Source organism: Urocitellus parryii, chromosome 3 (assembly GCF_045843805.1).
Source record: "Urocitellus parryii isolate mUroPar1 chromosome 3, mUroPar1.hap1, whole genome shotgun sequence".
NCBI classification, from domain to species: Eukaryota; Metazoa; Chordata; class Mammalia; order Rodentia; family Sciuridae; genus Urocitellus; species Urocitellus parryii.
Genome location: NC_135533.1, coordinates 115,770,586 through 115,796,386, shown reverse-complemented (window position 1 = coordinate 115,796,386; position 25,801 = coordinate 115,770,586). Strand labels below are relative to the sequence as shown.

Sequence of the window (25,801 nt, the reverse complement as noted above, 5' to 3'; positions counted from 1 at the left end):
AAAGGAGAAGCAGCAGCAGCAGCAGCTATCCAGAAATGGCTTTCTAACCACATAAATACAAACTCCTGAGGGTGTGAGGATACTTTCCTGGGGGCTCTTCTGTGAGTTTTCCTTATGAAGTTGGCACTGTGTTGGCACCATTCTTTGATGGAAGACAACTATGCTCATGACATGTCACAAGATGGAGTCTCCTCTTTCCATCAACTGACATCCACTCCCCAATTGCCAATCCTGTAATTCCAAGTGTCTGAACTTGTGACCTCAACTTGTGGTAATAATGGGACTGGGTCCTTCTGAGGACTCCCATTTGTTGAACAAGGAGTGGGTGAGTTTATTCTTTCCAAAGCCATAGGACTGGTAAGAAGCCTCAAACTGATGGATTCCCCAAATCAGGAACCTGGCTTTCCTGGTCATAGTACCCCTCCCCTCCTGTCCTTTGAATATAGGGGAATACCCTTTGTCGAGATGCCTGCATGAAGAGCTCAGAATTTAAGAGGTAGACTTCACTAGTAAAGGAAGGACTCCTTGAAGACACAGACCATGCATTGCCCAAAGAGAAATAATACATGGGAGTCCTTGTCAAGTGGGGAGGTTTGACTTCCTCAAGGACTTTTCCCTTAGTGAGGCTTCTCAGTCAGAAGGACGGGATGTGTCCAGGACTGAGAGCTAGAAGGCCTGATTGAGTTTGGGTAGGTAGGTCCTGGTCCCTGTTCACCTAGCATTCCTTATCAAAGGTGAATTGATCTCTCAGGCTCCCGGCCAAACTAGCTTGGACTGAATCAGAAGATTATGAGACATGTCTCTTAAAAGAGTGGGAAGGAATGAATAGATGAATGAGCCAAGTCAAGGAGAGGAATAAGAAAGAGTTGTGGTCCCAAGCTATAGCTGTCAGTCAGCTTGCTTTTTTTTCCAGCCTCAATGCCGCAGTCTGGCTGGGCACAATTCAGGAGCCACTTGTCAAACGTCAAAAGAAACGAACTTTATTTTTAGAACCACACAGGCCAAACAAAACAGCTCCTCAGGAAAAACCCTCAGAGCCCAACTGCCACCACTGGCTTCCCACAAGCCTCTCACACAAACACAAGCCTCACCACCTCCCCCAATCCTCCTGCTCTTGAGGCCAATTGGCTGGGTCGCGTGGGTGGAGCCAAAGAAGTTTCCCAATGAGCATCACCGCAGAGGAGCCAATCAGCTAGATGTTGCTGGGGCCACTGTGAGCCAATCATCAGCTGCAGTCTGAAAGTTTGCTGGCAGCTGGAAGTTTGCTGGGGCCCCTTCGGCTGTGGCTCTCAACACTCAATGTGTGTGCTATTGTACTATGGATTGCTGGGGCTATGCTCTGTGATCACTCTGGGCTGCATTCTCTTTCTGCACTGGAAGAGAAAACTGGAGGATATTGTGCAGCAATGGGTGGAAGTGCTGAGAGCTGACACCTTCACTTATAGCCCACTCCTGTACTGGAGAAACAAGGAACAGCAATGTGGTATGAATGCAGCTATCAACAGAGGCCCTTCCCTGGCTTTTACCCAAACTGAGATTCAAGTCAAGATTCCAGATTATCTGTGGGAATTGGACACCTGTGAAGGCAGGCACTATGCCATCAGAGGAAGCAGTGCCAAAGCACAGGCCCCAGAGAACAGAAGCATTCCAGTGTACCATCTGCAAAGGGGAGGGTCATTGTAGACACAATTGTCTCCATTGCTTCCAAGAGAAGCCATGTAAGATCAGCCAGACTCAGACCCCTCCTGGCAAGGGACACCACTCATAGAGGAAAGCTAAAATCAGAGGTCTTCACAAATATCCCCAAGGTGACAACTGAGTTATCTCAGCTAATTCTTAGGAATAGATAGGAACAAGCTAAGTTTGGACCAACTTTGTCTTAAAACAAAGGGCAGGAGAGGATAGCCTAAAATCACCAGCCTACATGGATATTGAAAAAGAAAAATAATGTTTGTTTGTTATAAAGGCAGAGATACACTTGTGTCAGCCCTATAAACACTAAGTAATGCTGGAGGCAGTGCAAAAAGAGTTCTTCTCTGAGAGGGATTAATAACCCTAATCACAAGACTTACAAACTGGTCTTGAGTTTATTTGAGTATGGGTGTAATGAAATAGTGGATAGAAAGCAGTAGGTATAATATCTGACAGAGTGTGCTACTTTTACTTTTATTTTGATAATTAGTACCCATACCTGAAATAAAGTTCATGAAATGCAAAAAAAAATAGCTTCTTATATTCGAACTAGAAAAGACTTGGACATGAAATTGTAATTGGCAATGAAAATAGAGGCATGTACAGTGACCTAATAGGCAGACTAGGTGATGAGCCCTTGGAAGGAAGAAGATCAGGTAGCTTCTAGTCCATGTTTGTGCAATGCTGGAGGATTACGAATTACTAACATCAAGAACAAAGAAAAAAATATGAGAAATTTTGGAGCATTTGTAGGCAAGTTCCAACATAATATTTATTTTTATTCATTGAAGATGAAAACTGCAGACAGGTTTTAGAGTCTATGTCTGAACCAGTATGCTCTGCTTCCCTAAAAGATGGGCAGAACTTTAAGAGGACTCAGCTGGTGAGCACAATATATGTAGAAGGGGAGAAATGGGAGCAGGAAAACTATTGGAAAGATAACACAGTCATCTAGGCATAGGGTCTTGAAGACTTGGAATGAGACACAGGCAACAGTAGTGGAAAATGGGGAAAGAATAGATGGTCAGGTATCTGAGGGTGAGACATTGAAGGATGAATTGGCTTATGGCACAGATCACATTCTGCCCAAACAGAAAAATACATGGGAGTGTTAAACCATGACACAAAGAAAATACCACCAACTCCAATTTATGTCAGATTAAAGCAAACTTGTAATTCCGACTGTCAAGTGCTGTCTCTTCTGAAACCTATGGGAATAGAAGAGAACCCTGCAGCTCTCTAGGAGCACATATTTATAGCAGAGAATGTTCCATAAAAGGGCGGGCAGTGTCTTGGGAACTTACAGATAGCAGAATTTTGACAAGCATAACCCAAAGGCAGTTAGTAGGTTAATGGTCTAAATGGTTCAACACTTAGCAAGTTTAGATCCCAACATCAGAATTTATGAGTCATCACTAAAGTTTCAGAGAAGGTCGTTATCTGGTCAGTGAAAGCCAGGCATGGGTGAGTTCAAGTCATGGGCAAGCATTCGAAGCAAGTTTTAAACATCAAAATATGGCCAAGCTAAATAGAAATCCTAATATTTTACAGAAAATGGAAACAAATCTTTTATAACTTGTGAAAGATTGCTCCTGATCTTAAGAGGGAATTGGGCTGGATTTATCATTCCCCCTTGTCTTATGTGTCCTTTTCAAACCTATGATAGGGAGGAATTAGTAATGTCAATTATATGTTAATACTGTAGATGGTGCATAATAGAATTAAGTTGTAGTCCTGCAAGCCTGAGCACATAGTTAATAATGCATGGAACAATTAACTAATAGGAGAGGATACAAATTATAGGACCTACAAGAGAAGTTAACTATGGAAACCAGTTTCCCAAGCCTGGACAAGAGTTTTCTTTTTCTTTTTTTTTTTTTTTTTTTAAAAAAGAGGTTTTATTTTGGGTCACATTTCTGATCAGAGGTCAAGTGTTTTTTTTTTGTTTGTTTTTTTTTTTGGTTTTGTTTTTTTTAAGAGAGAGTGAGAGAGGAGAGAGAGAATTTTTAATATTTATTTTTTAGTTCTCGGCGGACACAACATCTTTGTTGGTATGTGGTGCTGAGGATCGAACCCGGGCCGCACGCATGCCAGGCGAGCACGCTACCACTTGAGCCACATCCCCAGCCCTGGACAAGAGTTTTCAATTTGAATTTTGTTGATCTCCTTTTTTATTTCATCCCTCTGTTGTTGGATAACATTAGAATAATTGATAATGTTAAAACAGCAGCACATGCCTGGGAATTGTTGACAGCCCAAATGATATCTCAGAAAAAGAAAGTCAATAGCTGCTCTATTTTGTAGTACTGAGATTCAGAGCCCTTTCATCCCTTGATTAATTTCTACTAAGAATTGTGCCATAAGGTTAGCTGTTTTGCTAAAACTACAGGCTAATTTCATGATTTCTCTTTGTATTCCTACCACTAGATCCAGAACTGGCAAAAAAGAAAGCTGCTGAAATTGCAAAGTCTAGGGGGTCCAGGTGGGTTAAATTGTCTTTGCATTTGGGGGGCAGACTTCGGATGGCTTGGTGGGGAGATGCCAGGGATGGCAGTAAGGGAAAGACCCGTCCAATAGAGCAGATCCCACAGAAATTGGTAGGAAAAGCCTGGAAAATCATCTTATTACAGAGAAAAGCCCATCCTATAGGAAGTCGTTTGCTATTGAGAAGGGAGATAGTTTGTTCAATAGAACAATTTGGTGGGGTTTTGGGAAGTGTGCAATCTATGCATAAACAATGTTTTTGGGCAATTAGTGAAGATGGAAAGGCTGACTCTGTGTGGAACACAGGCTATCATCAGTGACCTTAACATAGTCATCATATTTTATAGACAGGCCCATAAGATGATTAGCTAACAATTGATGGACCGAAATTCCTGCTTGTATGCAGAAGAAACTTTTGTTCATATTATCAACAGCCAATTGTAACCAAAAGGTTTGACTGTTTGTAGAATTTAGGGGGCTCACAGAAACATCCACATTTAAAGTAGCACTTGAATAGACAGTATCCACTGTGGCCCCCTTTTTAAATTTAATAAAAGAATATTGTCCTGAATCTTGAGGATGAGCTGAGTATTTATACATTCCAAAATTTATATCCCATTGAGACTGGTCTGTAAAATTTTTCCATGGTCCCTTCCTGAATACCAGACAGAAAATTTATTGGTTTTCTTTGTACCATCTGATAGGGCCAATTATTGGATCCTGACAGGAGTAAGTAAAATTTAATATTAGTAGGGATCCTGTAACAGCAAGTCCTACCTAGGCTACAAAGGGGAGCAAGATTGGTTGAGGCTAGCATAGCTACAACCCAAGGATGCATATATATTCCAACAGGTAAAAATTATTAGCATAATGTTTAAGAAATAAAAATAACAAAAATAAATAAATAAATAACAAGAAAAAGCAATAAGAAGTTAATGACAAAACATTAACCTTTGGAAATTTTAATTTTAAAGGGTCGGTGCTCAGTCACTTTCTACCTTTGGCAGCTAGATTCTCCTCCAGGTTCTGCAGGTGCCTTCTTGAGCTGAGAATGATGAATCCATGCAGGATTCCAGCAACATTAATGGCAGTGGGAGTGCAGAGAATCAGAATATAAGGGCATTTTCACCTGGTTTGGAGGCTGTTAGTTTTCAAATGTTGTATCAGCACAGCATCGCTGGATTGGAATGATCAGGTGATCTGGTCCAACAGGCTGAGCAGCCTGAACCTGAAGAAAGATCTTATCCATGAATAGTTGTGACCCTTTGAGTGCCTCTGAGATTGGAATGTCTTCCAGCAGATCTAGGTGTATTCTGGGAACCATAGGTGGTGGCTGCCCATAAATTATTTCATAAGGAGTAAATTTTTCCACGATAAGCAGTGCAATAGGCCCTCAGTAGGGCAAAAGACAGGAGATTAGCCCAGTTACCACCAGTCTCAAAGATTAATTTATTCCCTGTTTCCTTCAGTGTTCTATTCATCCTTTCTACCTTCTCTGAGCTTTGAGGTTGGTATATACAGCCTAATTTCCATTTTATATTAGGGGCCTTTGAAATCAATTGAGATAATGTGGCCATGAAGGCTGGGCCATTGTCAGACCCCCAAATTAGAGGAAGGCCAAATCTAGGAACAATTTCAGTTACTAGGTTTTTTTTTAATCTACTGTTTGTGCCATTTCCAACCAGGTTAGAAAAGCTTCTGCCCAGCCAGAGACAGTTTCAACAAAGACTAACAAGTATTTATATCTACATAATCCAGGTTTAATTTCAGTAAAGTCTAATTCCACAAATTCACCAGGTACAATACTTTTAACTCCTGCTTCCTTGTGGAAGTTGGTTCCTTTTAGCATTTACCTGTGCACATGTCATGCAACAATTTGAGATATCTTGAAGCATCCCTCGATATCCCAGAAGCCATAGAATGAGATTGTGACATCTTCTTGGGGGGATAAATGCATGGCTTGATGAAGATCTTCACCATTTTCTCCCTAGTAGCTTAGGTATGCAGATTTTTCCATCTTGGAGGTTCCACCAGCCATGACAGTTTTCTTGGGCCCCCATTGAGGAGTATAAGTTTATTTCTTCTGTAGTATATGAAAGGGCCTCCTCCCCAATTTTAACTGAAAATTTTGGAAAATTGGAGAGTTTTAGAATAGTCTGGTATTTTGGCTCTCCAAGGGCTATTTCCCTGGCCATTTGATTGGCCAAGTTGTTACTCTGGGTAACATCATTTTTGGTGTCCAGGCCAGTGGATGATAGCCAACTTATCTGGCAACCAGATAGCCTCTAGTAATTGAAGAATTTCCTGTTTATTTTTGATGGTCTTACCATCTGAAGTTAAAAGTCCCCTTTGTTTATATATCTGTCCATGCACATGCGCTGTAGCAAAAACATGGTGGCTGTTTGTGTAAAGTTAACCTGTTTTCCTTCTGCCTGCGTTACAACAATGATTTCTCATTTTGGGGTTGATGAGCCCTTGGGAAAAGCCTGTGCCTGCATAACTCCTTTTTGGCCCATAACTACTACTGCTCCCACATACCTTATTCCATCCTGGACATTGCTGTTGTCATCAGTGTAAAGGTCTGCATCTCTGACAGAGAGGAGAATGTCAGTCAGGTCTAGTCGAATACCTTGGATGACATCCGGCATCTCTGAGCAGCCATGAATTGGCTCTTCCAGGTTGTTGTGCAGCAGCAGGTTGCTGGATTGATGCCCAGGAATTTATTAAATGTTAATCTCTCCTTATCTAGGAGGAGAGCCTGTTATTGAGTGAGGTGGGCATTTGTCATCCAGTGATTTGTGGCATCCCTCAATAGATCTTCCACTGCATGCATGGCAGTCACAGAGTCTGGCCCAGAGTAAATTTGTCTGGGTCCTTCACCAGGAGTGCAGTAGCCACTATGGCTTGTCAACAATGGGTCCTCCCTGATGCTACCATATCAAGCCTTTTTGAAATGTAGGCAATTTGTCTTTTCCATGGCCCTAGATTTTGGGTTAGAACTCCATTTGCAATGCCCCTTTTCTCATGAACATACAGATGGAAGTGCTTAGAGATATCAGGGAGGGTTAGGGCAAGAACCGGTACCAAAGCCTTTTTTAGATATTTAAAGGATTCTTCATTTTCTTTAGTCCAAGCTAAAGGTGAGCTGCCTCCTGCAGTTACAGTATATAGAGGCTTGGCAATCTCAGCAAATCCAGGTATCCAAAGGTGGCAGTACCTGACTGCCCCTAGGAATTCCCTAACCTGCTTTTTAATAGTTGCGATTGGGATCTTCATTATGGCCTCTTGGGACAGCAGCCTTTTCTCTTCCATCAGTTCATATCCTAAATAAGTAACTTGAGGAGAACAGATTTGTGCTTTCTTTTTGGAGACTCAATACCCCAATTGAGCCAAGGTCCTCAATATGCCCTACGTTGCCCTTCAACAGTCCCTTTCATCCTGTGGTGTTAGCAAAAGATCATCCACATATTGAAGCAAGGTTATCTTGGGGGTACTCACTGCAGAAGAGGCTCAAATCTTTCTTGTTTTATCAAAGACAGTGGAGGAACTCTTAAGTCCCTGAGGTAGTCCAGGTTAGTTGTCCGTGATATCCCCTGCTCCAGGTCAGTCCATTCAAATGCAAGGATGGGCCAACTCAGTTTTGACAAAGGAATGGAGAAAAATGCATCTTTCAAATCTTATACAGTGTAGATCCTATGTTCTGGGGGCAACAGACTGAGCAACGTATAGGGGTTTGGGATGGTTGGATGTATGGTTTCTTCCCATTTGTTTACTTCCCTTAAGTCCTTCATGAGTCCCAGGCTTTTGGACAGGTAGCACAGGGATGTTCCTAGCTGACTGACATCTAATTAGTAATTCCTCTTCTAGGAGAGATCTAATATGGGTTTTGATTCCTTCTCTGGCTTCAGAGCTGATGGGGTATTGTCTAACCTGAGTTGGCATAGCTCCAGATGTTAGTTGTATTATGACTGGTGGCACATGCTTGGCTAACCTAGGAGGGTTATCCTCAGCCCAAACTGTAGGGATTTCTTGAACTGATAGTTTTTTTTTCATTTTACTTCTGATCTTGGATATGATTTTGAGAGAGAAGATATTCCTCACTAATAAGCATATTACAGTTAAGGCTCTTGTAGGACTCCCCAGTTGAAGTGTAGGCATATCCCCTGAAAAATGGTATAGTTGCCTGAAGTTTGCTTAGAAGGTCCTGTCGCAGAAATGGGAAAGAGCATTCAGAAATAACAATGATAGGGTGAGTCACCGTTTCTTGTCCTACATCAACAGTTCGGTCAGTGGTCCATTTATAAATTTTAATTTCTCCTGTTTCCCCTTGTACTTCCATAGTTTTATTAGTGAGGAGTCCTAGGGGCTTCTGCAAAACTAAATGTGAAGCCCCTGTATCCACTAAGAAATTTACAGGTTGGCTCCCAATTGTGAAGGTTACCATTGTCTCTCAGGAGACTAGTTTGAAAGAGCCACGGTCTCCCTATTCTTCTAAAGTTAGAGCTGGTTTTGGCTGAGGGGCTCTGGCCTGCAGCTGGGGAAAGTATTTTTGATTATGTTGGGGGCATTTATTTTTACAGTGTCCATATTCCCAGCAATAAGCACACTTGATCTATTCAGAGGGGAGTCTGTCTTTAGCTTCTGCTGTGTGCAGTCTTCATCTGTCTGGGATTGAAAATTTTGGGAGACTGTAGCACAGCCACTGTGGCCTGATTTACTTTCTTTATCAGTAGATCATCCTGGCTGTCTTTATTTTCAAACACCTTTTGGACTCTCTCCAATAGCTCTGACCTGTTCTTCCTGGCAAAGCTATCTATCTTTTGAATATTTTTATGGATGTCTGGGGCCAACTAAGTTACAAAAGCCAGGTTAATCACCCTCTTGGTTGAGGACTCCCAGGGAGTTTTTCTAGTCACAATAAGGGCTTGCCCTCCCTGTCCATTCTGGACCATATAAACCTTCATCCATGGGGATGGATTAGTTGTAGCTTCTGCCCAGGTTAGAATATAACTTATCAGATATGGGAGGCTGGGATTACCAAGAGTGGCATTATTTATAGCCCATGCCACCTGGGGATTAAAGGTGCCCTCAGGGGGCCAGCCAACTCCAATGGAGGGCCATTCTGCCTCACAGAAAGTTCGGAGCCAATTCTTGGTGATGTGATAATCACAGTCTTGCTTAACAAAAAGGGGGTAATGTTTATCAAAGTTTTTTAAAACACAGCTCAAAGTGGTGTCAGGTTTACTTCCTTTATTACCCATTTTGATGTTCAATTATCTTAAGTTTTTACAAAAGAAGACACACAACAGAAGGCAGAAAAACATAAAGAACACAGAACAAGACACAATAAAATAAGAATCAGGTACCAAAACCAAGGGAGCAGTGCAATGTGTTGAAAATGCTCCCAGACAGGTGTGCGTACTGGGTCAGGGACCTCACTGTCCTTCAAGAGGAATTCTTTACCAAACCAGAGGGGAGAGTGTCATTTCACTACTGTCCTAAAAAGGAGTTTTATGTGCCTTGACAGACACTTCTCTATTTTCTGAAGAGATCTCTCTTATCCAAATACCACATATTATAAGCACACCACTTAACTATGGAGGCCTCCCCCACCAATTGCTTGCTAATTGTTTTAGTGTGGCAGTTCACTCCAGCAATCTGAGAAAACAAAGGCTCACTCTGGGGGCCTTAGAATGTCTCAAGGGTTGCACCTGGAGTTCCAGAGTGAAGGTTGGGCTTTAGGATTTTGGCATTCTGATCTTACTGGGGCCTCCAATTGTTAAACCAGAATGTAAAGTCTAGACCACCAACTCCAATTTAATTCAAATTACAGCAAGTTTGTAATTCCAATCGGCTGGGGTTGTCTCTCCCCAAAACTATGGAAGTAGAAGAAAACCCTGCAGCTCTCTAGGAGCACATATTTATAGCACAGAAAGTTGCAAAAAAGTGAGGGTGTATTGAGAACTTACACATAACAGAATTTTGACAAGCGTAACCCAAAGGCAGGTAGTAGGTTAAAGGACTAAATGGTTAAGTACTTAGGGAGTAAATTTAGATCCCAACATCAGAATTTATGAGGCACTACTAAAGTTTCAGAGAGGTCATTATCTGGCCAGAAAAAAATAGAATTTATGAGGCACCATTGTTATTTGCTCAGAGAAAGCCAGACATTGGTGAGTTCACAAAATGGCATTCCAAGAGAGTTTAAAACATTAAAATATGGCCAGGCTAAATAGAAATTCTAATATTTTACAAAAATAGAAATAAATCCTTTAAAAATTATGAAAAAGATGGCTCCTAATCTTAAGAGGATATTAGGCTGGATATACCAGGAGACCTTATCAAGTGGAGAGCTTTGACTTCCTCAAAAACCTTGCCCTTAGTGAGGCTTCTCAGTCTGAAAGATGGGATAGGTCAGGGACTAGAAGCAAGAAGGTCTGACAGAGTCCAGGTAGGTCATGGCCCCCTGTACACCTAGCATTCCTTATTTGTCAAAGGTGAAAGGGGGTTCTCAGGCTCCCTGCCAAAATAGATTGGACTGAATCAGAAGACTATGAGGCACATCTTTGAGGAGAGTGGGAAGGAATGAATAAATGAATGAGCCAAGTCAAAGAGACGAATGAGAAAAATTCAGGTTCTAAGCAACAGCTGTCAGTAAGATTGCCTATTTTCTTTTCAACCTCAGTGGGAGTGCCAGGATACTATGGATTTCTGGGGCTGTACTCTGTGATCACTGTGGGCTGAATTCTCTTTCTGTGCTAGAAGGGGAAACCGAAGAAATATGCCTAGAAATGAAAGTGCTGAGAGCCACTGCCTTCATTTAAGACCACTGTACTGGAGAAACAAAGGACGGCAATGTGGCATGAATGCAACTATCAACACAGGCCCTTCCCTGGCTGGTTCCCAAAATGACATTCAAGTAGAGATTCCAGATTCTCTGTGGCAGTCGGACACCTGTGAAGACAGGCACTATGCTATCAGAGGAAGCAGCGCCAAGGCACAGGCTCCTATTCCCTTGCAAGCTACTCTGCTGACTACACAGCAGCTCTTATCTAACTCAATGCCACAGTGCCAGTCCACATCCCCACTCCTGATTATGTTTCAGGAGATACCTTTTGATCCACCCCTCTGCATGCTGAACCTTCCTCCCATGCTGAACCACTCTGCCACCTACTCCTGTCTCCATTGTAAGTGGAATGGAATGTACAATCCCATTTCCTTCCCATTTTAGTTCTTGGGGTGAAGGTTACAATGCATACTTTTTTCTTTAGAGTTTTAGCCTGTGCTCCCTGAAGTTGAAAACTTTAGGTACCAGGGCTATTAGAAAAGGGAGCAACTTCAAGTAATTGACATTGACACAGAGATCAGTGCCCCTGCAGAGGTTATAACAGTAAATGTTTTGGAAATAGTCAGAGTCACTGCATCTCAATGGGCTTAAGTGGGCAATGCCCTCCCTCTCTAGGATGGGGGAACAGGTCTCACCAATACAATGAGATTTGGAGGGTGGCTGGGAAAAGACACATTGAAACAATACTTGTGGAGGAGCTCAGTTCTCTCCACCCATCACTGGAGCTCCCATGTGTGCAATCCCCTAGAAAAGGTCCCCATAGGCACTGCTCTTCAGCAGCATGGGAAGTGGATATTGAAGATCTTTCACTTCCTGAGAGATGTGTGATTAACCTGGTCTGGGAATACTTGTTACTAGGTAAGCTGATACCCAAAGAGAGTTACCACAATATTATGGAACACAAAAGGTTAGGACCAGGCCTCCCATTGTCATTCTATTGCCTAAAACAAAGGTTTCAAGGAAGGCTACATTGCTTTTCCAAAACAAATCATTCTTGTCAAAGGAGGGGTCGAAGCCCTTATACTCTAGTGCCTTCCTTATGACCATATGGAAAGAAATGCATCTGCTCATATTACAGACTTAGGTCCCTTCCCAAAGTCAAGCACCCTTCTGCACCTAAAATCCTACCATTCAATAGGAATACTTTCAGAAGGACTCAAACTGATGTTTCAGTCAATTTTATACAGAAATTCTGGGACCCAACTAGAGCTGGTGGAATATGTTATGTCACTAATGTGTTTGCCTAGCAGGCGGCATCACTGCTGATGAAACCCCTCTCCCACCCACTGTGTGGGAACAAACCAATCAAGTCTGCATGAACTGTGCCCAAGCCAGTCCTCTGCTCACCTTTGTGTGCAGGTCACAGAGGCCTTCCACTTTTTTTTTTAAACAGTTATCAGTGTATGGCAAACATATTGCTTCTAAAACAACTATCTGGTATTAATACAGATCATAAGTCATCACTTACAGTACAGATAGTATATAATGTCTCCTTCCAGTATTCACACTAACTCTGATTAAATGGAAGGAGTAAGTGTAAGATTATTGATATGATGTATAGATCGGAGAGATGAGAGGACCCCAGAGAACAGGAAGCAATCCTGTGCACCTTCTGCAAAGCCGAGGGTCCTTGCAGACACAATTGTCCCCAGTACTTTCTGGATTCCGATTGGTTTCACACAACACATTTTCATCTGTTTGATTTCTTCTGCACTCTGGTCTTTCACCTTCTCCATGTTAAAGACAGAACTCAGAGGCTGAAAAAGAGACAATAAGAAGCAATTAACATCTAGGGTAGAAAGAATAACAACAAACACCCCTCTACACACCTTGATTCTTGCTCTAAGGCTTGTTGTAAACAGCCTGTCAGCACAATGGAGCAGATCTTCCAGAAGCACAGGAAAGATGTATGAATAACTGTATGCAGGGGTGGCCTGGGTTTTAGGAAGTGGTTAGAATGCAGCCCTGGCATGTATGAAGCCCTGGTTTCAATGTTGTGCAAACAGGATCAGTTATTACATTAAGTAACTAAGTAACTCCAAAGAAAAACTGTATGAGGTACACAATCTCCAGTGATTTTGCACCTAAGAACTCACTTCTTTATACTCTCTCTAACACTTCTACACCTAATGCTGAGAATTATGGATTCAGAAAGAGATTGTCCCTGACCAAGATTATGAGATGCAGAGATGAGAGAGGATTGGTCAATAGCCATTATCTGCTAGTACTGAAGGTCCATTCTAGATGTGTCACTATGAATTGCAGGGATGCCTTGGAAGGAGGAGCTCACTTGAGTTTTTTGTGCTTAGCCATTTCACCTATTTCACTTTGAGCTGAAGAGTCGGTAAGAAATAGAGATAGCTTTGGAAGAATGTTTCTCATTTCGAACAGCATTTCAAAGGGCAGGTGTCCAGAGTGGAATAGAGTCTACTAGTGGGTTGGGCTGGCCACTCCAAACCCTGCCTGTGGGCTCTCTCTGCTCTGCATGTGCCATGGCCCACCTAATGCGGTGAGCCTGCCCTGATTCATACCCTCCCCTCTCACGACCAACCCTCTTTGTGTGCCAACCCTTCCCTAGAGGGTTGCTGAACCTGAGGGAGCTCGGGGTGCTTACTACTCTGAAAATTCTCTTGGCACTCTTATCAGTCAGTCCTCTACCATTCTCACATGTGCTCCTTCTGTCTACCTTGGTTTCTAGGTGCCCTAGATTTATCAGAATCAGGTAGGCATTATCCTCCTTTCCCAGAGGAAAGCTGAGGCTGTCCTTCCCAATATGCTCCCAAACTCCAGGTACCCTGTGCTTCCTAAAGTCTAATGGCAGCTCCAACCGCATGGAACTACTTCCCAGAGTAACCAGGAATTGTGGCTGATGAGTTTTTCTACAGGCTTCTTTTGAATCCTGCAATACACGTTGCCTCCCTCAACCCCGATGACACTATCATTTTCACCACTGGGGAAATAGGTAAATCTGATGGACATGGACATCTGTCTCACTTGCTCCCGGCATGAGCAGAACCTCTGTCAAGGCACTCATTTGTTGAGAGCCACAGCCAAAGGGGCCCCAGCAAACTTCCAGCTGCCAGAAAACTTCCAGCTGCCGGCTGATGATTGGCTCACAGTGGCCCCAGCAACATCTAGCTGATTGGCTCCTCTGCGGTGATGTTCATTGGGCTGTTTCCCTGCCCTTCAAGCTGCCAGCTGATGATTGGCTCACAGTGGCCCCAGCAACATCTAGCTGATTGGCTCCTCTGCAGTCATGTTCATTGGGCTGTTTCCCTGCCCTTCAGACTGCCAGCTGATGATTGGCTCACAGTGGCCCCAGCAACATCTAGCTGATTGGCTCCTCTGCAGTGATGCTCATTGGGCTGTTTCCCTGCCCTTCAAGCTGCCAGCTGATGATTGGCTCACAGTGGCCCCAGCAACATCTAGCTGATTGGCTCCTCTGCGGTCATGTTCATTGGGCTGTTTCCCTGCCCTTCAGACTACGGAACTGCTCATTGGGGGACTTCTTTGGCTCCGCCCACGCGACCTAGCCAATCGGCCTCAAGAGCAGGAGGATTGTGGGAGGTGGTGGTTGGTGTGTGGGAGAGGCTTGTGGAAGCCGGTGGTGGCAGTTGGGCTCTGAGGGTTTTTCCTGAGGAGCTGTTTTGTTTGGCGTTTGTAGTTTTAAAAATAAAGTTTGTTTCTTTTGACAAGTGGCTCCTGAATTGTGCCCAGCCAGACTGCGGCACTCATTGGTTTGCATTGTGTGCAAATCTGGCTTAGGCTTGCCTTAGCTGATGGAAACTCCTCCTGAGGCAGGGACAGAGCCTCCTACTCTTGTTCACTCACACCTATACTTATGAAGATCAGATCAGCCCTGTTCTGTGCTGTTTGGAATACAGTAGAGCATTAATAAGTTTAGGTGGGCTGGCCTGTAACTGGGTCGGGATCATTGCAGTTAATCTCACTGCATCCACCTGCAATGACTGCCTCATCATCTCATAAGGCCCTGTTCTCATGTCCACACTTCAAGGGAAACTTTATGGATGAACTCTATCACTCTTTGCACACCTTAATTGTCTCTTTCATTCTACCTCCTTCAATCCCTTCATGGAAGTTTCACTCTCTGAATTGCTTATATCCTTCTTTTCTTTACTTCCCCTGGTTTCCAGTGGATACAGACAATAAATAAATATATGTTGGGTGATAATATTTCCATTCCAGTGGATACAGACAAGAAATAAATATATGTTGGGTGATAATATTGCTATGTTGAAAAACAAAGCAAGCAAAGAAAGGCAGAGATTAAGAGGCACTCAAACACAAAACTAAAGGAAGTGAGCAAAGAATGTTTATGAATACCTGAGAGAGAGAAAAGGAAAGGGGGAAGAGACACATAGGAGTGGCAGGTGAGAATTTTCAGGCGCTTGGAGGGCTTGTTCAAGGTTTTTTTTGTTTTCCACCTAAGGATGATGGGTGTGTTGGAGCACCTAGCTTAATCTATGCTAATTCTGGCTACTGAAGAAAATAGGAGAAACTAAATAATGTCAAGCCACCAAGCTAGGACCAGAGGTACAAGCTACTTTGGAGGCTGCCCTTGGCTTCATGAGCAAATGTTCCTCTGAGCTGGTCAAATGTGAATCCAGATGACTCAGGAGATGGTAAAGAAGTCCCTGAGCTACAGCAACTCTCGGGTGGTGAGTGGGGAAATCCTAACCTCATTACTCCAATATCTGATGGGAGTTGTATTAGACAGGTCTCCAAGTCTCCTCCAAGTGGAGACCATGGAGTTCTGGAAAATCCATAGAAAGCACTATTTGCCACTGAGTTGGGGTATTGACTATGTGGGAGGATGAGGATGTATTCAGTGCTATAAATGTGGTAGAAGGCACTCCTGAGTGCAGAAGCAGTATTAGCCAAAGTCCACAGTTCTTTGGGGACTTTGGCATACACAGAAGGCAATGGTGTATGAAGGTTGAGGAGGGAGATGAAGCTGGAAAGAGATACAGAATCACATAAAGGAGAGCACCCACAGGGATGCATGATGCCCAAGAGACACTGGTAGAAGAAAGAAAAGAGAGATTGTTGGAGCCACAGAAGGTTTGAACCACATGGTACTTTGGAGCTGTTGACTCCCTGACAACTTGGTCAGAAACTTCTTGAGGGCAGGGCTGTCCAATGTTCACTGTGTGAGAGAAAAGCCATAACCCTGCCCTGGAATAGCTCAGGGGAACATGGTTGGTGTTTTCACATGGCCTACCCTGGTAGGGGAGTAACTTTCACTTCCATTACAATTAAACCCAAATTTTGACACTTGTGAAGGTAAAGACAGGTACTTATTCAAGATGGTACAACTAGGGATCCATCAATCTCATTTATGCTCTCTTCCTTCCATATTCCCAAGGTGTTACCAATTCTGTCCCCTTTGCTTTTAGGGTAAGAGTAAATATCCCACTTCTTCTACAGCCTGCACAGTTCTCCTTTCCTCTCTGATCTAGCTTCTTCAGTTCCATAAATTCACCACACTCCACCAAGCAATAAAGCCTCTGGCACATACAGTTTCCTGTCTGGAATGGATTTCCCTCTTCTCCAGTTACTTCACACCTCCACCTAAAAAGCCAACTTATCGTTCATGTATCTTCTTATCACACCCTCAGCAAAGCCTTCTCTGATGTCCAATACATGTGCAGTTCTTCCTGTGTTCCTCTTTGTGCCTTCTTTCTTTCTTTTCCTTGTGCTGGTGATAGTATCCAGGGCCTCCTTCATGCTAGGCAAATGCTCTACCACTAACCTACACAGCTATACCCATTTGGTGGTCTTAGGATGTCTCCTGTAATTATTGTCATAATTATTCTTGAGTATCTTCCAGGATCTATCACTTCCAGGAGAATGTCAGAACCAGGAGGGCAGGTTCTGATTCACTGAGCCTGTCTGATTCACTGCTGTACCAATAGAACAAAGTTCATGTTGGACACAAAACCCTCAGTAAAACAAACAAACAACAACAAAAACAACAAACAAAACAAAACAAAAAAACAAAAACACATTCAAAAGGTTTCCAGGAGGAGCACCAGATGACAATGACCCCAGCCTGCCTACCACCTGGAGAGAGGAGCAGCAGACAACAGCAACTCCAACCTACCATGCAGTTGGAGCAGAGCAACCCTGGAATCCACACTGCTGGAGAGGAAGACATACAGACAATACGAAGAATCAAGGGAAGAAAGTTCCCAAAACAAACCAAGCTGATACAATAAGAGATTCCATTGATTTCACAGTACATGAAATGTCAGAGAAGAAGTTCAGAGTGTAGATAATTAAAATGATCTGTGAAGCAAAGAATGAATTAAGAGAGCAAATACAGTCAACAATTGACCACTCCAACAAAGAGATAAAAGAAGAAATATAGGTAGCAAAAGATTACTTCAAGAAAAGGAGACTCTGAAAAAAAAAAAAGAAAAAGAAAATGGAAATCCTTAAAATGAAGGAAATAATAAACAAAATAAAAAATCAATAGAAAGCCTCAAAAACAGAATAGATCACTTGGAAGACAGAAACTCAGGCAATGAGTGAGAACCTCCAAGAATTATGGGACAATGTGAAAAGACCAAATCTAAGAATTATCAAGATAGAGAAAGGTACAGAGATACACACCAAAGGAATACACAATGACATAAAATTTCCCAAACATAAAGATGAATTGGAAAATCAAAAGGCTAAAAGGACACCAAATGGACAAAACTATAACAGATCTATACCAAAGCATATTAAAATGAAAACACCAAGCATATAAAAAAAGGTTAGAATTTTTAAAGCCATAAGAAAAGTTTCAGATTACATATAAAGGAAAACCAATTCAGATCTCAGCAGATTTCCTAAATCCAGACCATCAAAGCTAAGATATCCTGGAACAACATGTACCAAGATCTGAAAGAAAACGTATGCCAACCAAGAATTGTATACCCAGGAAAAGTAAGCTTCAGATTTGATGATGAAATAAAATCTTTCCATGATAAACCAAAATTAAAACAATTTACAACTCAAAGGACTGCACTACAGAATATTCTTGGCAAAATATTCCATGATGAGGAAATGAAAAACAACAATATAAATCAGAGAAGGAAGGAACAACACTAAAAAATCCAATCAAAGGAGAAACCAACCTAAGTTAAAAACCAAAATAAACCAAAATGACTGGGAATACAAACCATGACTCAGTAATAACCCTGAATGTTAATGACATAAACTCATTAATTAAAAGACAGACTGGCAGGTTGGATCCAAAACAAAAAGATCCAACAGTATGCTGCCTTCAAGATATTCATCTCATAGGAAAAGATATCCACAGACTGAAGGTGAAAGGACAGGAAAAGACATATCACTTACATGGGCCAAGTAAACAAGCAGGAGTTTCCATCCTAGTACCAGATAAAGTAGACATCAAACCAAAGTTAGTCAGAAGAGACAAAGAAGACATTGCATACTACTTAAGTGACCATAAATCAACAGACATAACAATCATAAATATCTATGCCCCAAACCATGGAGCATCTATATATATGGAACAAACCCTTCTCAATTTAAGAAGCAAACAGATCACAACACAATAATAATGAATGACTTTAACACACCTTTCTCACCATGAGATAGATCTTCCAAACAAAAACTAAACAAAGAAACTATAGAACACAATAATACAATCAATGATTTAGAATTAACAAACACATACAGAGTATTTCATCCATCATCCAACAAATACACCTTCTTCTCAACAGCACATGCATCCTTCTCTAAAACAGATCACATATAATGCCACAAAACAACTCACTGAAAATTTTAAAAAGTAGAGACACTACCCTGTATTCTATCAGATCATAATGGAATGAAACTAGAAATCAATGATAAAATAAAAAATAGAAGCTACTCCAACACTTGGAGACTAAATAATATGCTATTAAATCAGCAATGGATAGCAGACATCAGGGAGGAGATAAAAAAATTCCTAGAGATAAATGACCACACCAATACAACATAAGAGGAAACATCACTGCATTGGGATCATTCTTCAACAGAATAAAAATTCAATAAATAAAAGACCTAACATTACATCTCAAAGCTCTAGAAAAAGAACAAATCAACATCATAATTAGTAAAAGCAGAAAACAATTAAAATCAGAGCTGAAATCAATGAGATTGAAACAAAAGAAATAATTAAAACATTGACAAACTTAAAAAGTTGATTCTTTGAAAAAAATAAATAAAATTGATAAACCCTTAGCCACACTAATAAAGAGGAGAGAGAAAACTCTAATTACTAAAATTCATGAAGAAAAAGGAAATATGAAAATGAACATAATTCAAATACAGAAGACAATTAGAAATTATTTTGAAAACTGATACTCCAATAAAAAAAGAAAATCTTGATGATTTTGACAATTTTGTATAAACATTTGATCTACTCAAACTGAATCAGGAGGACATCCACAATTTAAACAGATCAATTTCAAGCAAGGAAATAGAAGACACAGTCAAAAGCCTACCAACCAAGAAAAGCCCAGGACCAGATGGATTCTCAACTGAGTTTTACAAGACCTTCCAAAATGAATGAATCCCAATACTCCTCAAATTATTCCATGAAATAGACAAAAAGGAAACCCTATGAGGCTTCCATCTCCCTGGTACCAAAACCAGACAAAGACACAACAAGAAAACTTCAGACCAATCTTCCTGATGAACACAGATGCAAAAATTCTCAATAAAATCCTGGCCAATCACATGGAAAAACATATTAAAAAGATAGTGCATCACGATCAAGTGGGGTTCTTCACAGAGATAGAAGCTTTGTTCAACATATGGAAATCAATAAATGTAATATAACACACCAAGAGACTTAAAGATGAGACTCATGTGATTATCTCAATAGATGCTGAGAAAGTATTTGCTAAAATACAACACCTCTTCATGTTCAAAACCCTAGAAAAACTGGGAATAATAGGATCACACCTCAACATTGTAAAAGCTATCTATGCTAAGCCCAAGGCCAACATCATTCTAAATGGAGAAAAATTGGAAGCATTCCCTCTAAAAACAGGAACAAGACAGGAATGCTCTCTATCACCATTTCTATTCAACATTTAGTCCTTGAAATTGTAGCCAATGCTATGAGACAGACAAGATAAATTAAAAGGATGTATATAGGAAAAGAGGAACTGAAAATTATCACTATTTACTGAGGACATGATTCTATATTTTGAAGATGAAAAAAATAACTCCACCAGAAAACTACTAGAAGTAATCAGCAAAGTGGCAACAAGTGGTGATCCACTGAAAGAGAAACTAAGAAAACTACACCATTCAAAATAGCCTCAAAAAATATAAAATACTTGGGAATCAATTTAACAAAAGAGGTGAAAAACCTCTACAAGGAAAACTACAGAACACAAAAGAAGGAAACTGAAAAAGACCTTAGAATATGGAAAGATCTCTTATGCTCTTGAATAGGCAAAATGGCCACACTACCAAAAGGTTCCACAGATTTAATGCAATTCCTACGAAAATCCCAATGTTATTCTTCATAGAACTTGAAAACGAAATCACAAAATTCATTTGATAGGGGAAAAAATAACAGACCCAGAATAGCCAAAACAATCCTTAGCAAGAAAAGTGAAGCAGGAGGCATCACAATACCAGACCTTAAGCTATACTATAGAGCAATAGTAACAAATACACCATGGTATTGGCCCCAACATGGACATGTAGACCAATGGTACAGAATAGAGACACAAAACCCAACCCACATAAATACAGTTATCTCATACTAGACAAAGGCATCAAAAACATATATAGCCTCTTCAACAAACGGTGCTTGGAAAACTGGAAATCCATATGTAGAAAGATAAAATTAAACCTCTATCTCTCACCACACACAAAACTCAAACTCAAAGTGGATCGAGGACCTAGAATTAGACCAGAGACCCTACACCTAATATAAGAAAAAGTATACCCAAATCTTCACCATGTTGGATTAGGACCCAACTTCCTTAACAAGAGTCCTAAAGCACAAGAAATAAAAGCAAGAATCAGTAAATGGGATGGATTCAAACTAAAATGCTTCTTCTCAGCAAAAGAGACCATCATTGAGGTGAAGAGAGAACCTACAGTTTGGGAGCGTAGTTTTACCACACATATATCAAATAGAGTACTAATCTCCAGTATATTTAAAGAATTAAAAAAATAAGATAAAACAAACAAACAATAAATGGGCTAAGAAACTGAATAGACACTTCTCAAAAGATATACATGCAATCAATAAATATATGAAAACGTGTTCAACATCTTTAGTAGTTAGACAAATTTAAATCAAAACTACTCTAAAATTTCATCTCAGTCAGAATGGAAGTTATCAAGAATAGAAGCAATAATAAGTGTTAGGATGTGGGTAAAAAGGTACACTCATACATAGCTGGTGGGACTGAAAATTGGTGCAACCACTTTGTAAAGCAGTATGGAGATTCCTCAGAAAACTAGGAATGGAACCAGCTATCCCAAAGGACTTAAAATCAGCATACTATAGTGACATAGCCGCACCAATGTTTATAGCAGCTGAATTCACAATAGTTAAACTGTGGAACTGACCTAGATGCCCATCAATAAATGAATGGATAAAGAAACTATGGTATATATATACACAAAGGAATATTACACAGCATTAAAAGAGAATACAATTATGGCATTTGCAGTTAAATGGATGAAGCTGGAGAATATTATGCTAAGCGAAGTAAGCCAATCCCCCAAAACTAAAAGCCAAGTGTTTTCTCTGAATAATGGTTGCTGATCTGTTATAGAGGAGGGGGCCATAGAAAGAATGAGAGAACTTTAGATTGGGCAAAGGAGATAGTGGGAAGGGATTATGAGGTAGGAAAGATGGTGGAATAAAATGGGACATCATTACCCCACTAAACCATGTACAACCAGAGAATTGAACTGTTGCACTCCATTTTTGTACAGTAAATTAAAATGCATTCTGCTTTTTAAATGCATTCTACTGTCTACTTGTACAACTAAGTAGAACAAATTAAAAATTTTTAAAAACCTCCAGAATTTGAATACAGCTCTGGCTGATCCTGAAGTACCTTCTTAACTTGCTTCACTGGTCCTGGTCCTGATGGATTTCCAGGTCCGCACTAGACATATTTTCTAGCCTCATACCCTATGCCAATCCCTTAGTGGCTGCAAAGGCTCAGGTCAACCTTGGAACTTGCCTGGCTTATCTAGGGAAACTGATTAAGACACACCTTCCAGAAAAAAAAAAGGGTGAGACATTGACAGTCAGAGAAACAGCTCCTCTAAATCTAGAGGGAGGAAAGAGGGAAGACTTGATTTGGTGCTCAGATTTCTGAACAAGAGCTTTCAATTCTATCCCACTGAAAACTGGCCCTCTGTCATTGGAATAGATGTCTGTTGTCAAGGAGGTAAGTAAAGGAACAAAAGAATGGAGGAGGTCTGCTTTGAGGGACATAGATTTTTTTTTAACCAAGCCCCTAGGGAAACCATATTCAAAAGAAAGCTTAAAGATTGCAAATTTGAATCAGTTCCCCTCCACTGAGTTTGTGTCCATGGATCATTGCTTACTCTCTCAGGGCCACAGGATTCCAATCTATACATTACAAATTATGCCTGCCTCACATTCCAAGGTTGTGGTGATGTGTGAGTTTGGATGGAAACATTTGTGGTATCGGGGCAGTGGGTAAGAGCTTGGCTCTGATGTCAGACAAACCTGGGAAATAAGTCCTAAATCTGCCTCTTTTTGGCTAGATGCTCTTGGACAAGTCATTGCCCCCTGTGAGCCTCAGTTGACCTCTCTGTGAAATGGGGATAAACTACCCAAATCATAAGCCTATTGTACACTCAAGGGTATGGTGCATACTATTCACTGGTAAATGGAAACTCTTATTCCTAGAATGAGGGCCCCCAGCAATTCAGCATATAGAAAGCACCACAAATTTGCAACTGTGATTCCAGATCTGGAGTTCAACAGATCTGTCCAAAGTAACAAGGTTAGGCCCTTGCCCCTCCCAGATACCAAGCAGGGTGACAAGAGATCTCTCTGAGCATGAGTAGCTCTCAGCCTATAGCCACACAGAAGGCTTTTTCAAATCCTAAACCTTTTGGATCTCATGACAGAGGCCCAGAACTCTGGCCACTAGGGCCAATGCACAACTCACAGCCTGTCCTCTAAACCAAGCTGCACTGGCAAGGACCTGACTGAGACAACAGGACAAACTCATCATGCATATAAGAAACTGAGTCCTAGAGAAGGGAAGAAATTAGGGTACAGTTCTGAGGAAGCTGGTAGAAAAGCTGGAGGAGAACCTGAACCAGCGCCCTCCCAGAAGCTTTGTTGACACTCTCCCATGTGCCAATTCTCTGCCATTCTCTGCCTTTCTCATTTGGACTAACCTGCAATTTCCTTACAAACACAGGGCTAATCAGAAAAAATCTGGGCCATTCTGAGGGATCCCAGATATCTTGTACATTTCCTTATTGGAAAACACTAGGATATACAAACAGCCCTGGATCTGATTCATAACAAAAAAGGGAAAATCCATACATAGAGACACATACACACCCATGCTCCCTGCACAGAGGGCAGCAACAGATTCCAGTCTCCAGGCTGCCCTAGAGGGCAGTCAGCCCCCACATAGAAAGTGGCTCCCTCGTTGTGCTCAGTGCTTCCACTACATGCTTCAATCCCTAATGCACACATGCACACACACAAACACACCTATGCACACACAAGGAGCAGGTTGGCCCACAAGGTCTGCAGCCATGCATAATCTTGGGCTGACAATTCATAAGATGCAAACATGGCAGTGTGGGCCAGGCTGAGTGATGGGGAGTTGACAAGGGAAGTGTTACACACACACACACACACACAATCATACCTTATCGATTCACACATACTCATGCTTCATACAAATACTGACTCACAAAAGCAGTTCACACAAACAGATACACATACACACAATATCTAGATATACACTGGACATCTCCCGACAAATGCATATATGTTCTCACTCCACCCATATGTCCTTTCACACACAGCCATGTGTGTGCACCCACATACTCACAATCCAGACGTGAAAATGTTTTCCTTAGCTCCTACAACTATAAACACCCCCTACATCTACAGGTTCCTATGTGGTGGTTGGTAATGATTCCAGAGGTCAGGCTAAGCTCTGGACTGGCCTAAGAGAGAGTGAAAAAACAGAGGAGCAGCAGAAGCCTGTCATCCTCCTGTGTGGGGAAGCAGAGGTGAGGAGACCCTCCCTGCGAAGAGAGCAGTCCACAGACTCTGACCCTGGATCCTCAGTGTAGGGGCCTCCTGGAGATGGCTCTAAGGACTGAGAATGTGGAGGTGCAGGACGCAGTCTTTATATTCCCAAACTGAAACTCTCTCCTTTGCTGAAGCCTGGGACAATTTTGGTAAATCCTTTAAACATCCTCCCTCAATAGGCCTGCTTGTCCCCAGGAGCTTGTCTCTCCTTTAACATTCCCTCACTGAGATCCACACACCTATTCCATCACAAAACGGGGTCCCACCCAAACACCTCAAGGTATGCCTCCCACCTGAATGATCCTCACGCTGCATCTGACCCTACATAGATTATATATATCTGTAGGTGTGGACACAATTCCTTTATTTAATTTTTATGTGGTACTGAGGATCGGAATCAGCACTGAGACACAACCCCAGCCCCCTGCACAGATCATAAAGATGCCAGAGGTATACCTTGCTTCTAGCCCCACCAACCCCAAACTCACAGGCCACACCTCCAGCCCTGCTGAGGTAGACACCCGCAAAGGGTGAGCCGGCTTCTAACAAGGCAGCTCCGTCACCAAGTGGCACCTCTAGAGAAACTTCAGTCTCCCACCCAATACACCTGCACCCTTTTCGAGTAGGTCCCAACACCTACCACCTTCTTCAAGATATTCTCCAATTTCTGCTGGGTCTCCACCCCTGAGAGACAAAGCAAGAATGAGCGTGTGATCACGCGGTGGGAGCGGCAGAGGCTCAGGAGGCAGCAGGTGGCTTTGGCTCCTGTGTTCTAAAGGCGCCTGCAGCGACAGTGGCCGGTCCTTCGTCCTGGAGGCGGTTTTGGCTCCAGTGGACCTTTTTCTATGGTGGCGGCAACCAACCGCGGTGGCACTGGCTCCTGGCTCTGGCTCTGGCGGCGGCAGCAGCAGCAGCAGTATCGTGGGTTGGTGGCGAAGATGGCTCGGTGAGGTGGCGTCAGCGGTTCCTACGCTCTGGACACCGCTTAGCTCCCAACAGTTTCTGTGCTCTGGTGGCGTTGGCTTCGTGCTCTGGGGCTCTGGAAGCGGCAACGGTTCCTGCGCTCCCGAAGAGGCGTTGGCTCCAACGGTTCTGCAGCGGCGGCGGGGGAGGGGACGGCGGCCTTGGTCCCAACGTTCCTTTGCTCTAGCGGCAGCTGCAGGAGTGCCATTGGCTCTGTGCTCTGGTGGCAGCTATGGCGGGGTCCCAAAGGGCCTTAGCTCCAATGTTCCTGTGCTCTGGAGGCAGAGACTGTGGCTTCCGGCCTGCCCTGGTGGCATTTGCTCCCTGCTGTGGCGGCTCTGTGGCGGGGGGGGGGGGGGGGGGGGGTGCGGGCTCCCTGTGTGGCAGCTGGCAGTGGGACTCCACAAGGCGGCAGGACTCCCTGCTGTGACTGGTGGGAGGCTACCTCAGCAGGAGCGACCACAACTGCTACTGTGATCAAGACACAGCTACAGCAG

General features: G+C 42.3%; 1 protein-coding gene across 1 annotated transcript; it reads left to right on the top strand.

The window, feature by feature from the left end:
- The first annotated feature begins 375 nt into the window (after nucleotides 1-375).
- On the top strand, nucleotides 376-25,491 carry LOC144253734 (testis-expressed protein 38-like). Its single transcript, XM_077796446.1, has 5 exons — nucleotides 376-410; nucleotides 1,299-1,589; nucleotides 11,143-11,363; nucleotides 24,198-24,319; nucleotides 25,120-25,491. Exons 1-5 carry the CDS (start codon nucleotides 376-378, stop codon nucleotides 25,489-25,491), a joined length of 1,041 nt encoding a protein of 346 aa, XP_077652572.1.
- Nucleotides 25,492-25,801: the final 310 nt, after the last annotated feature.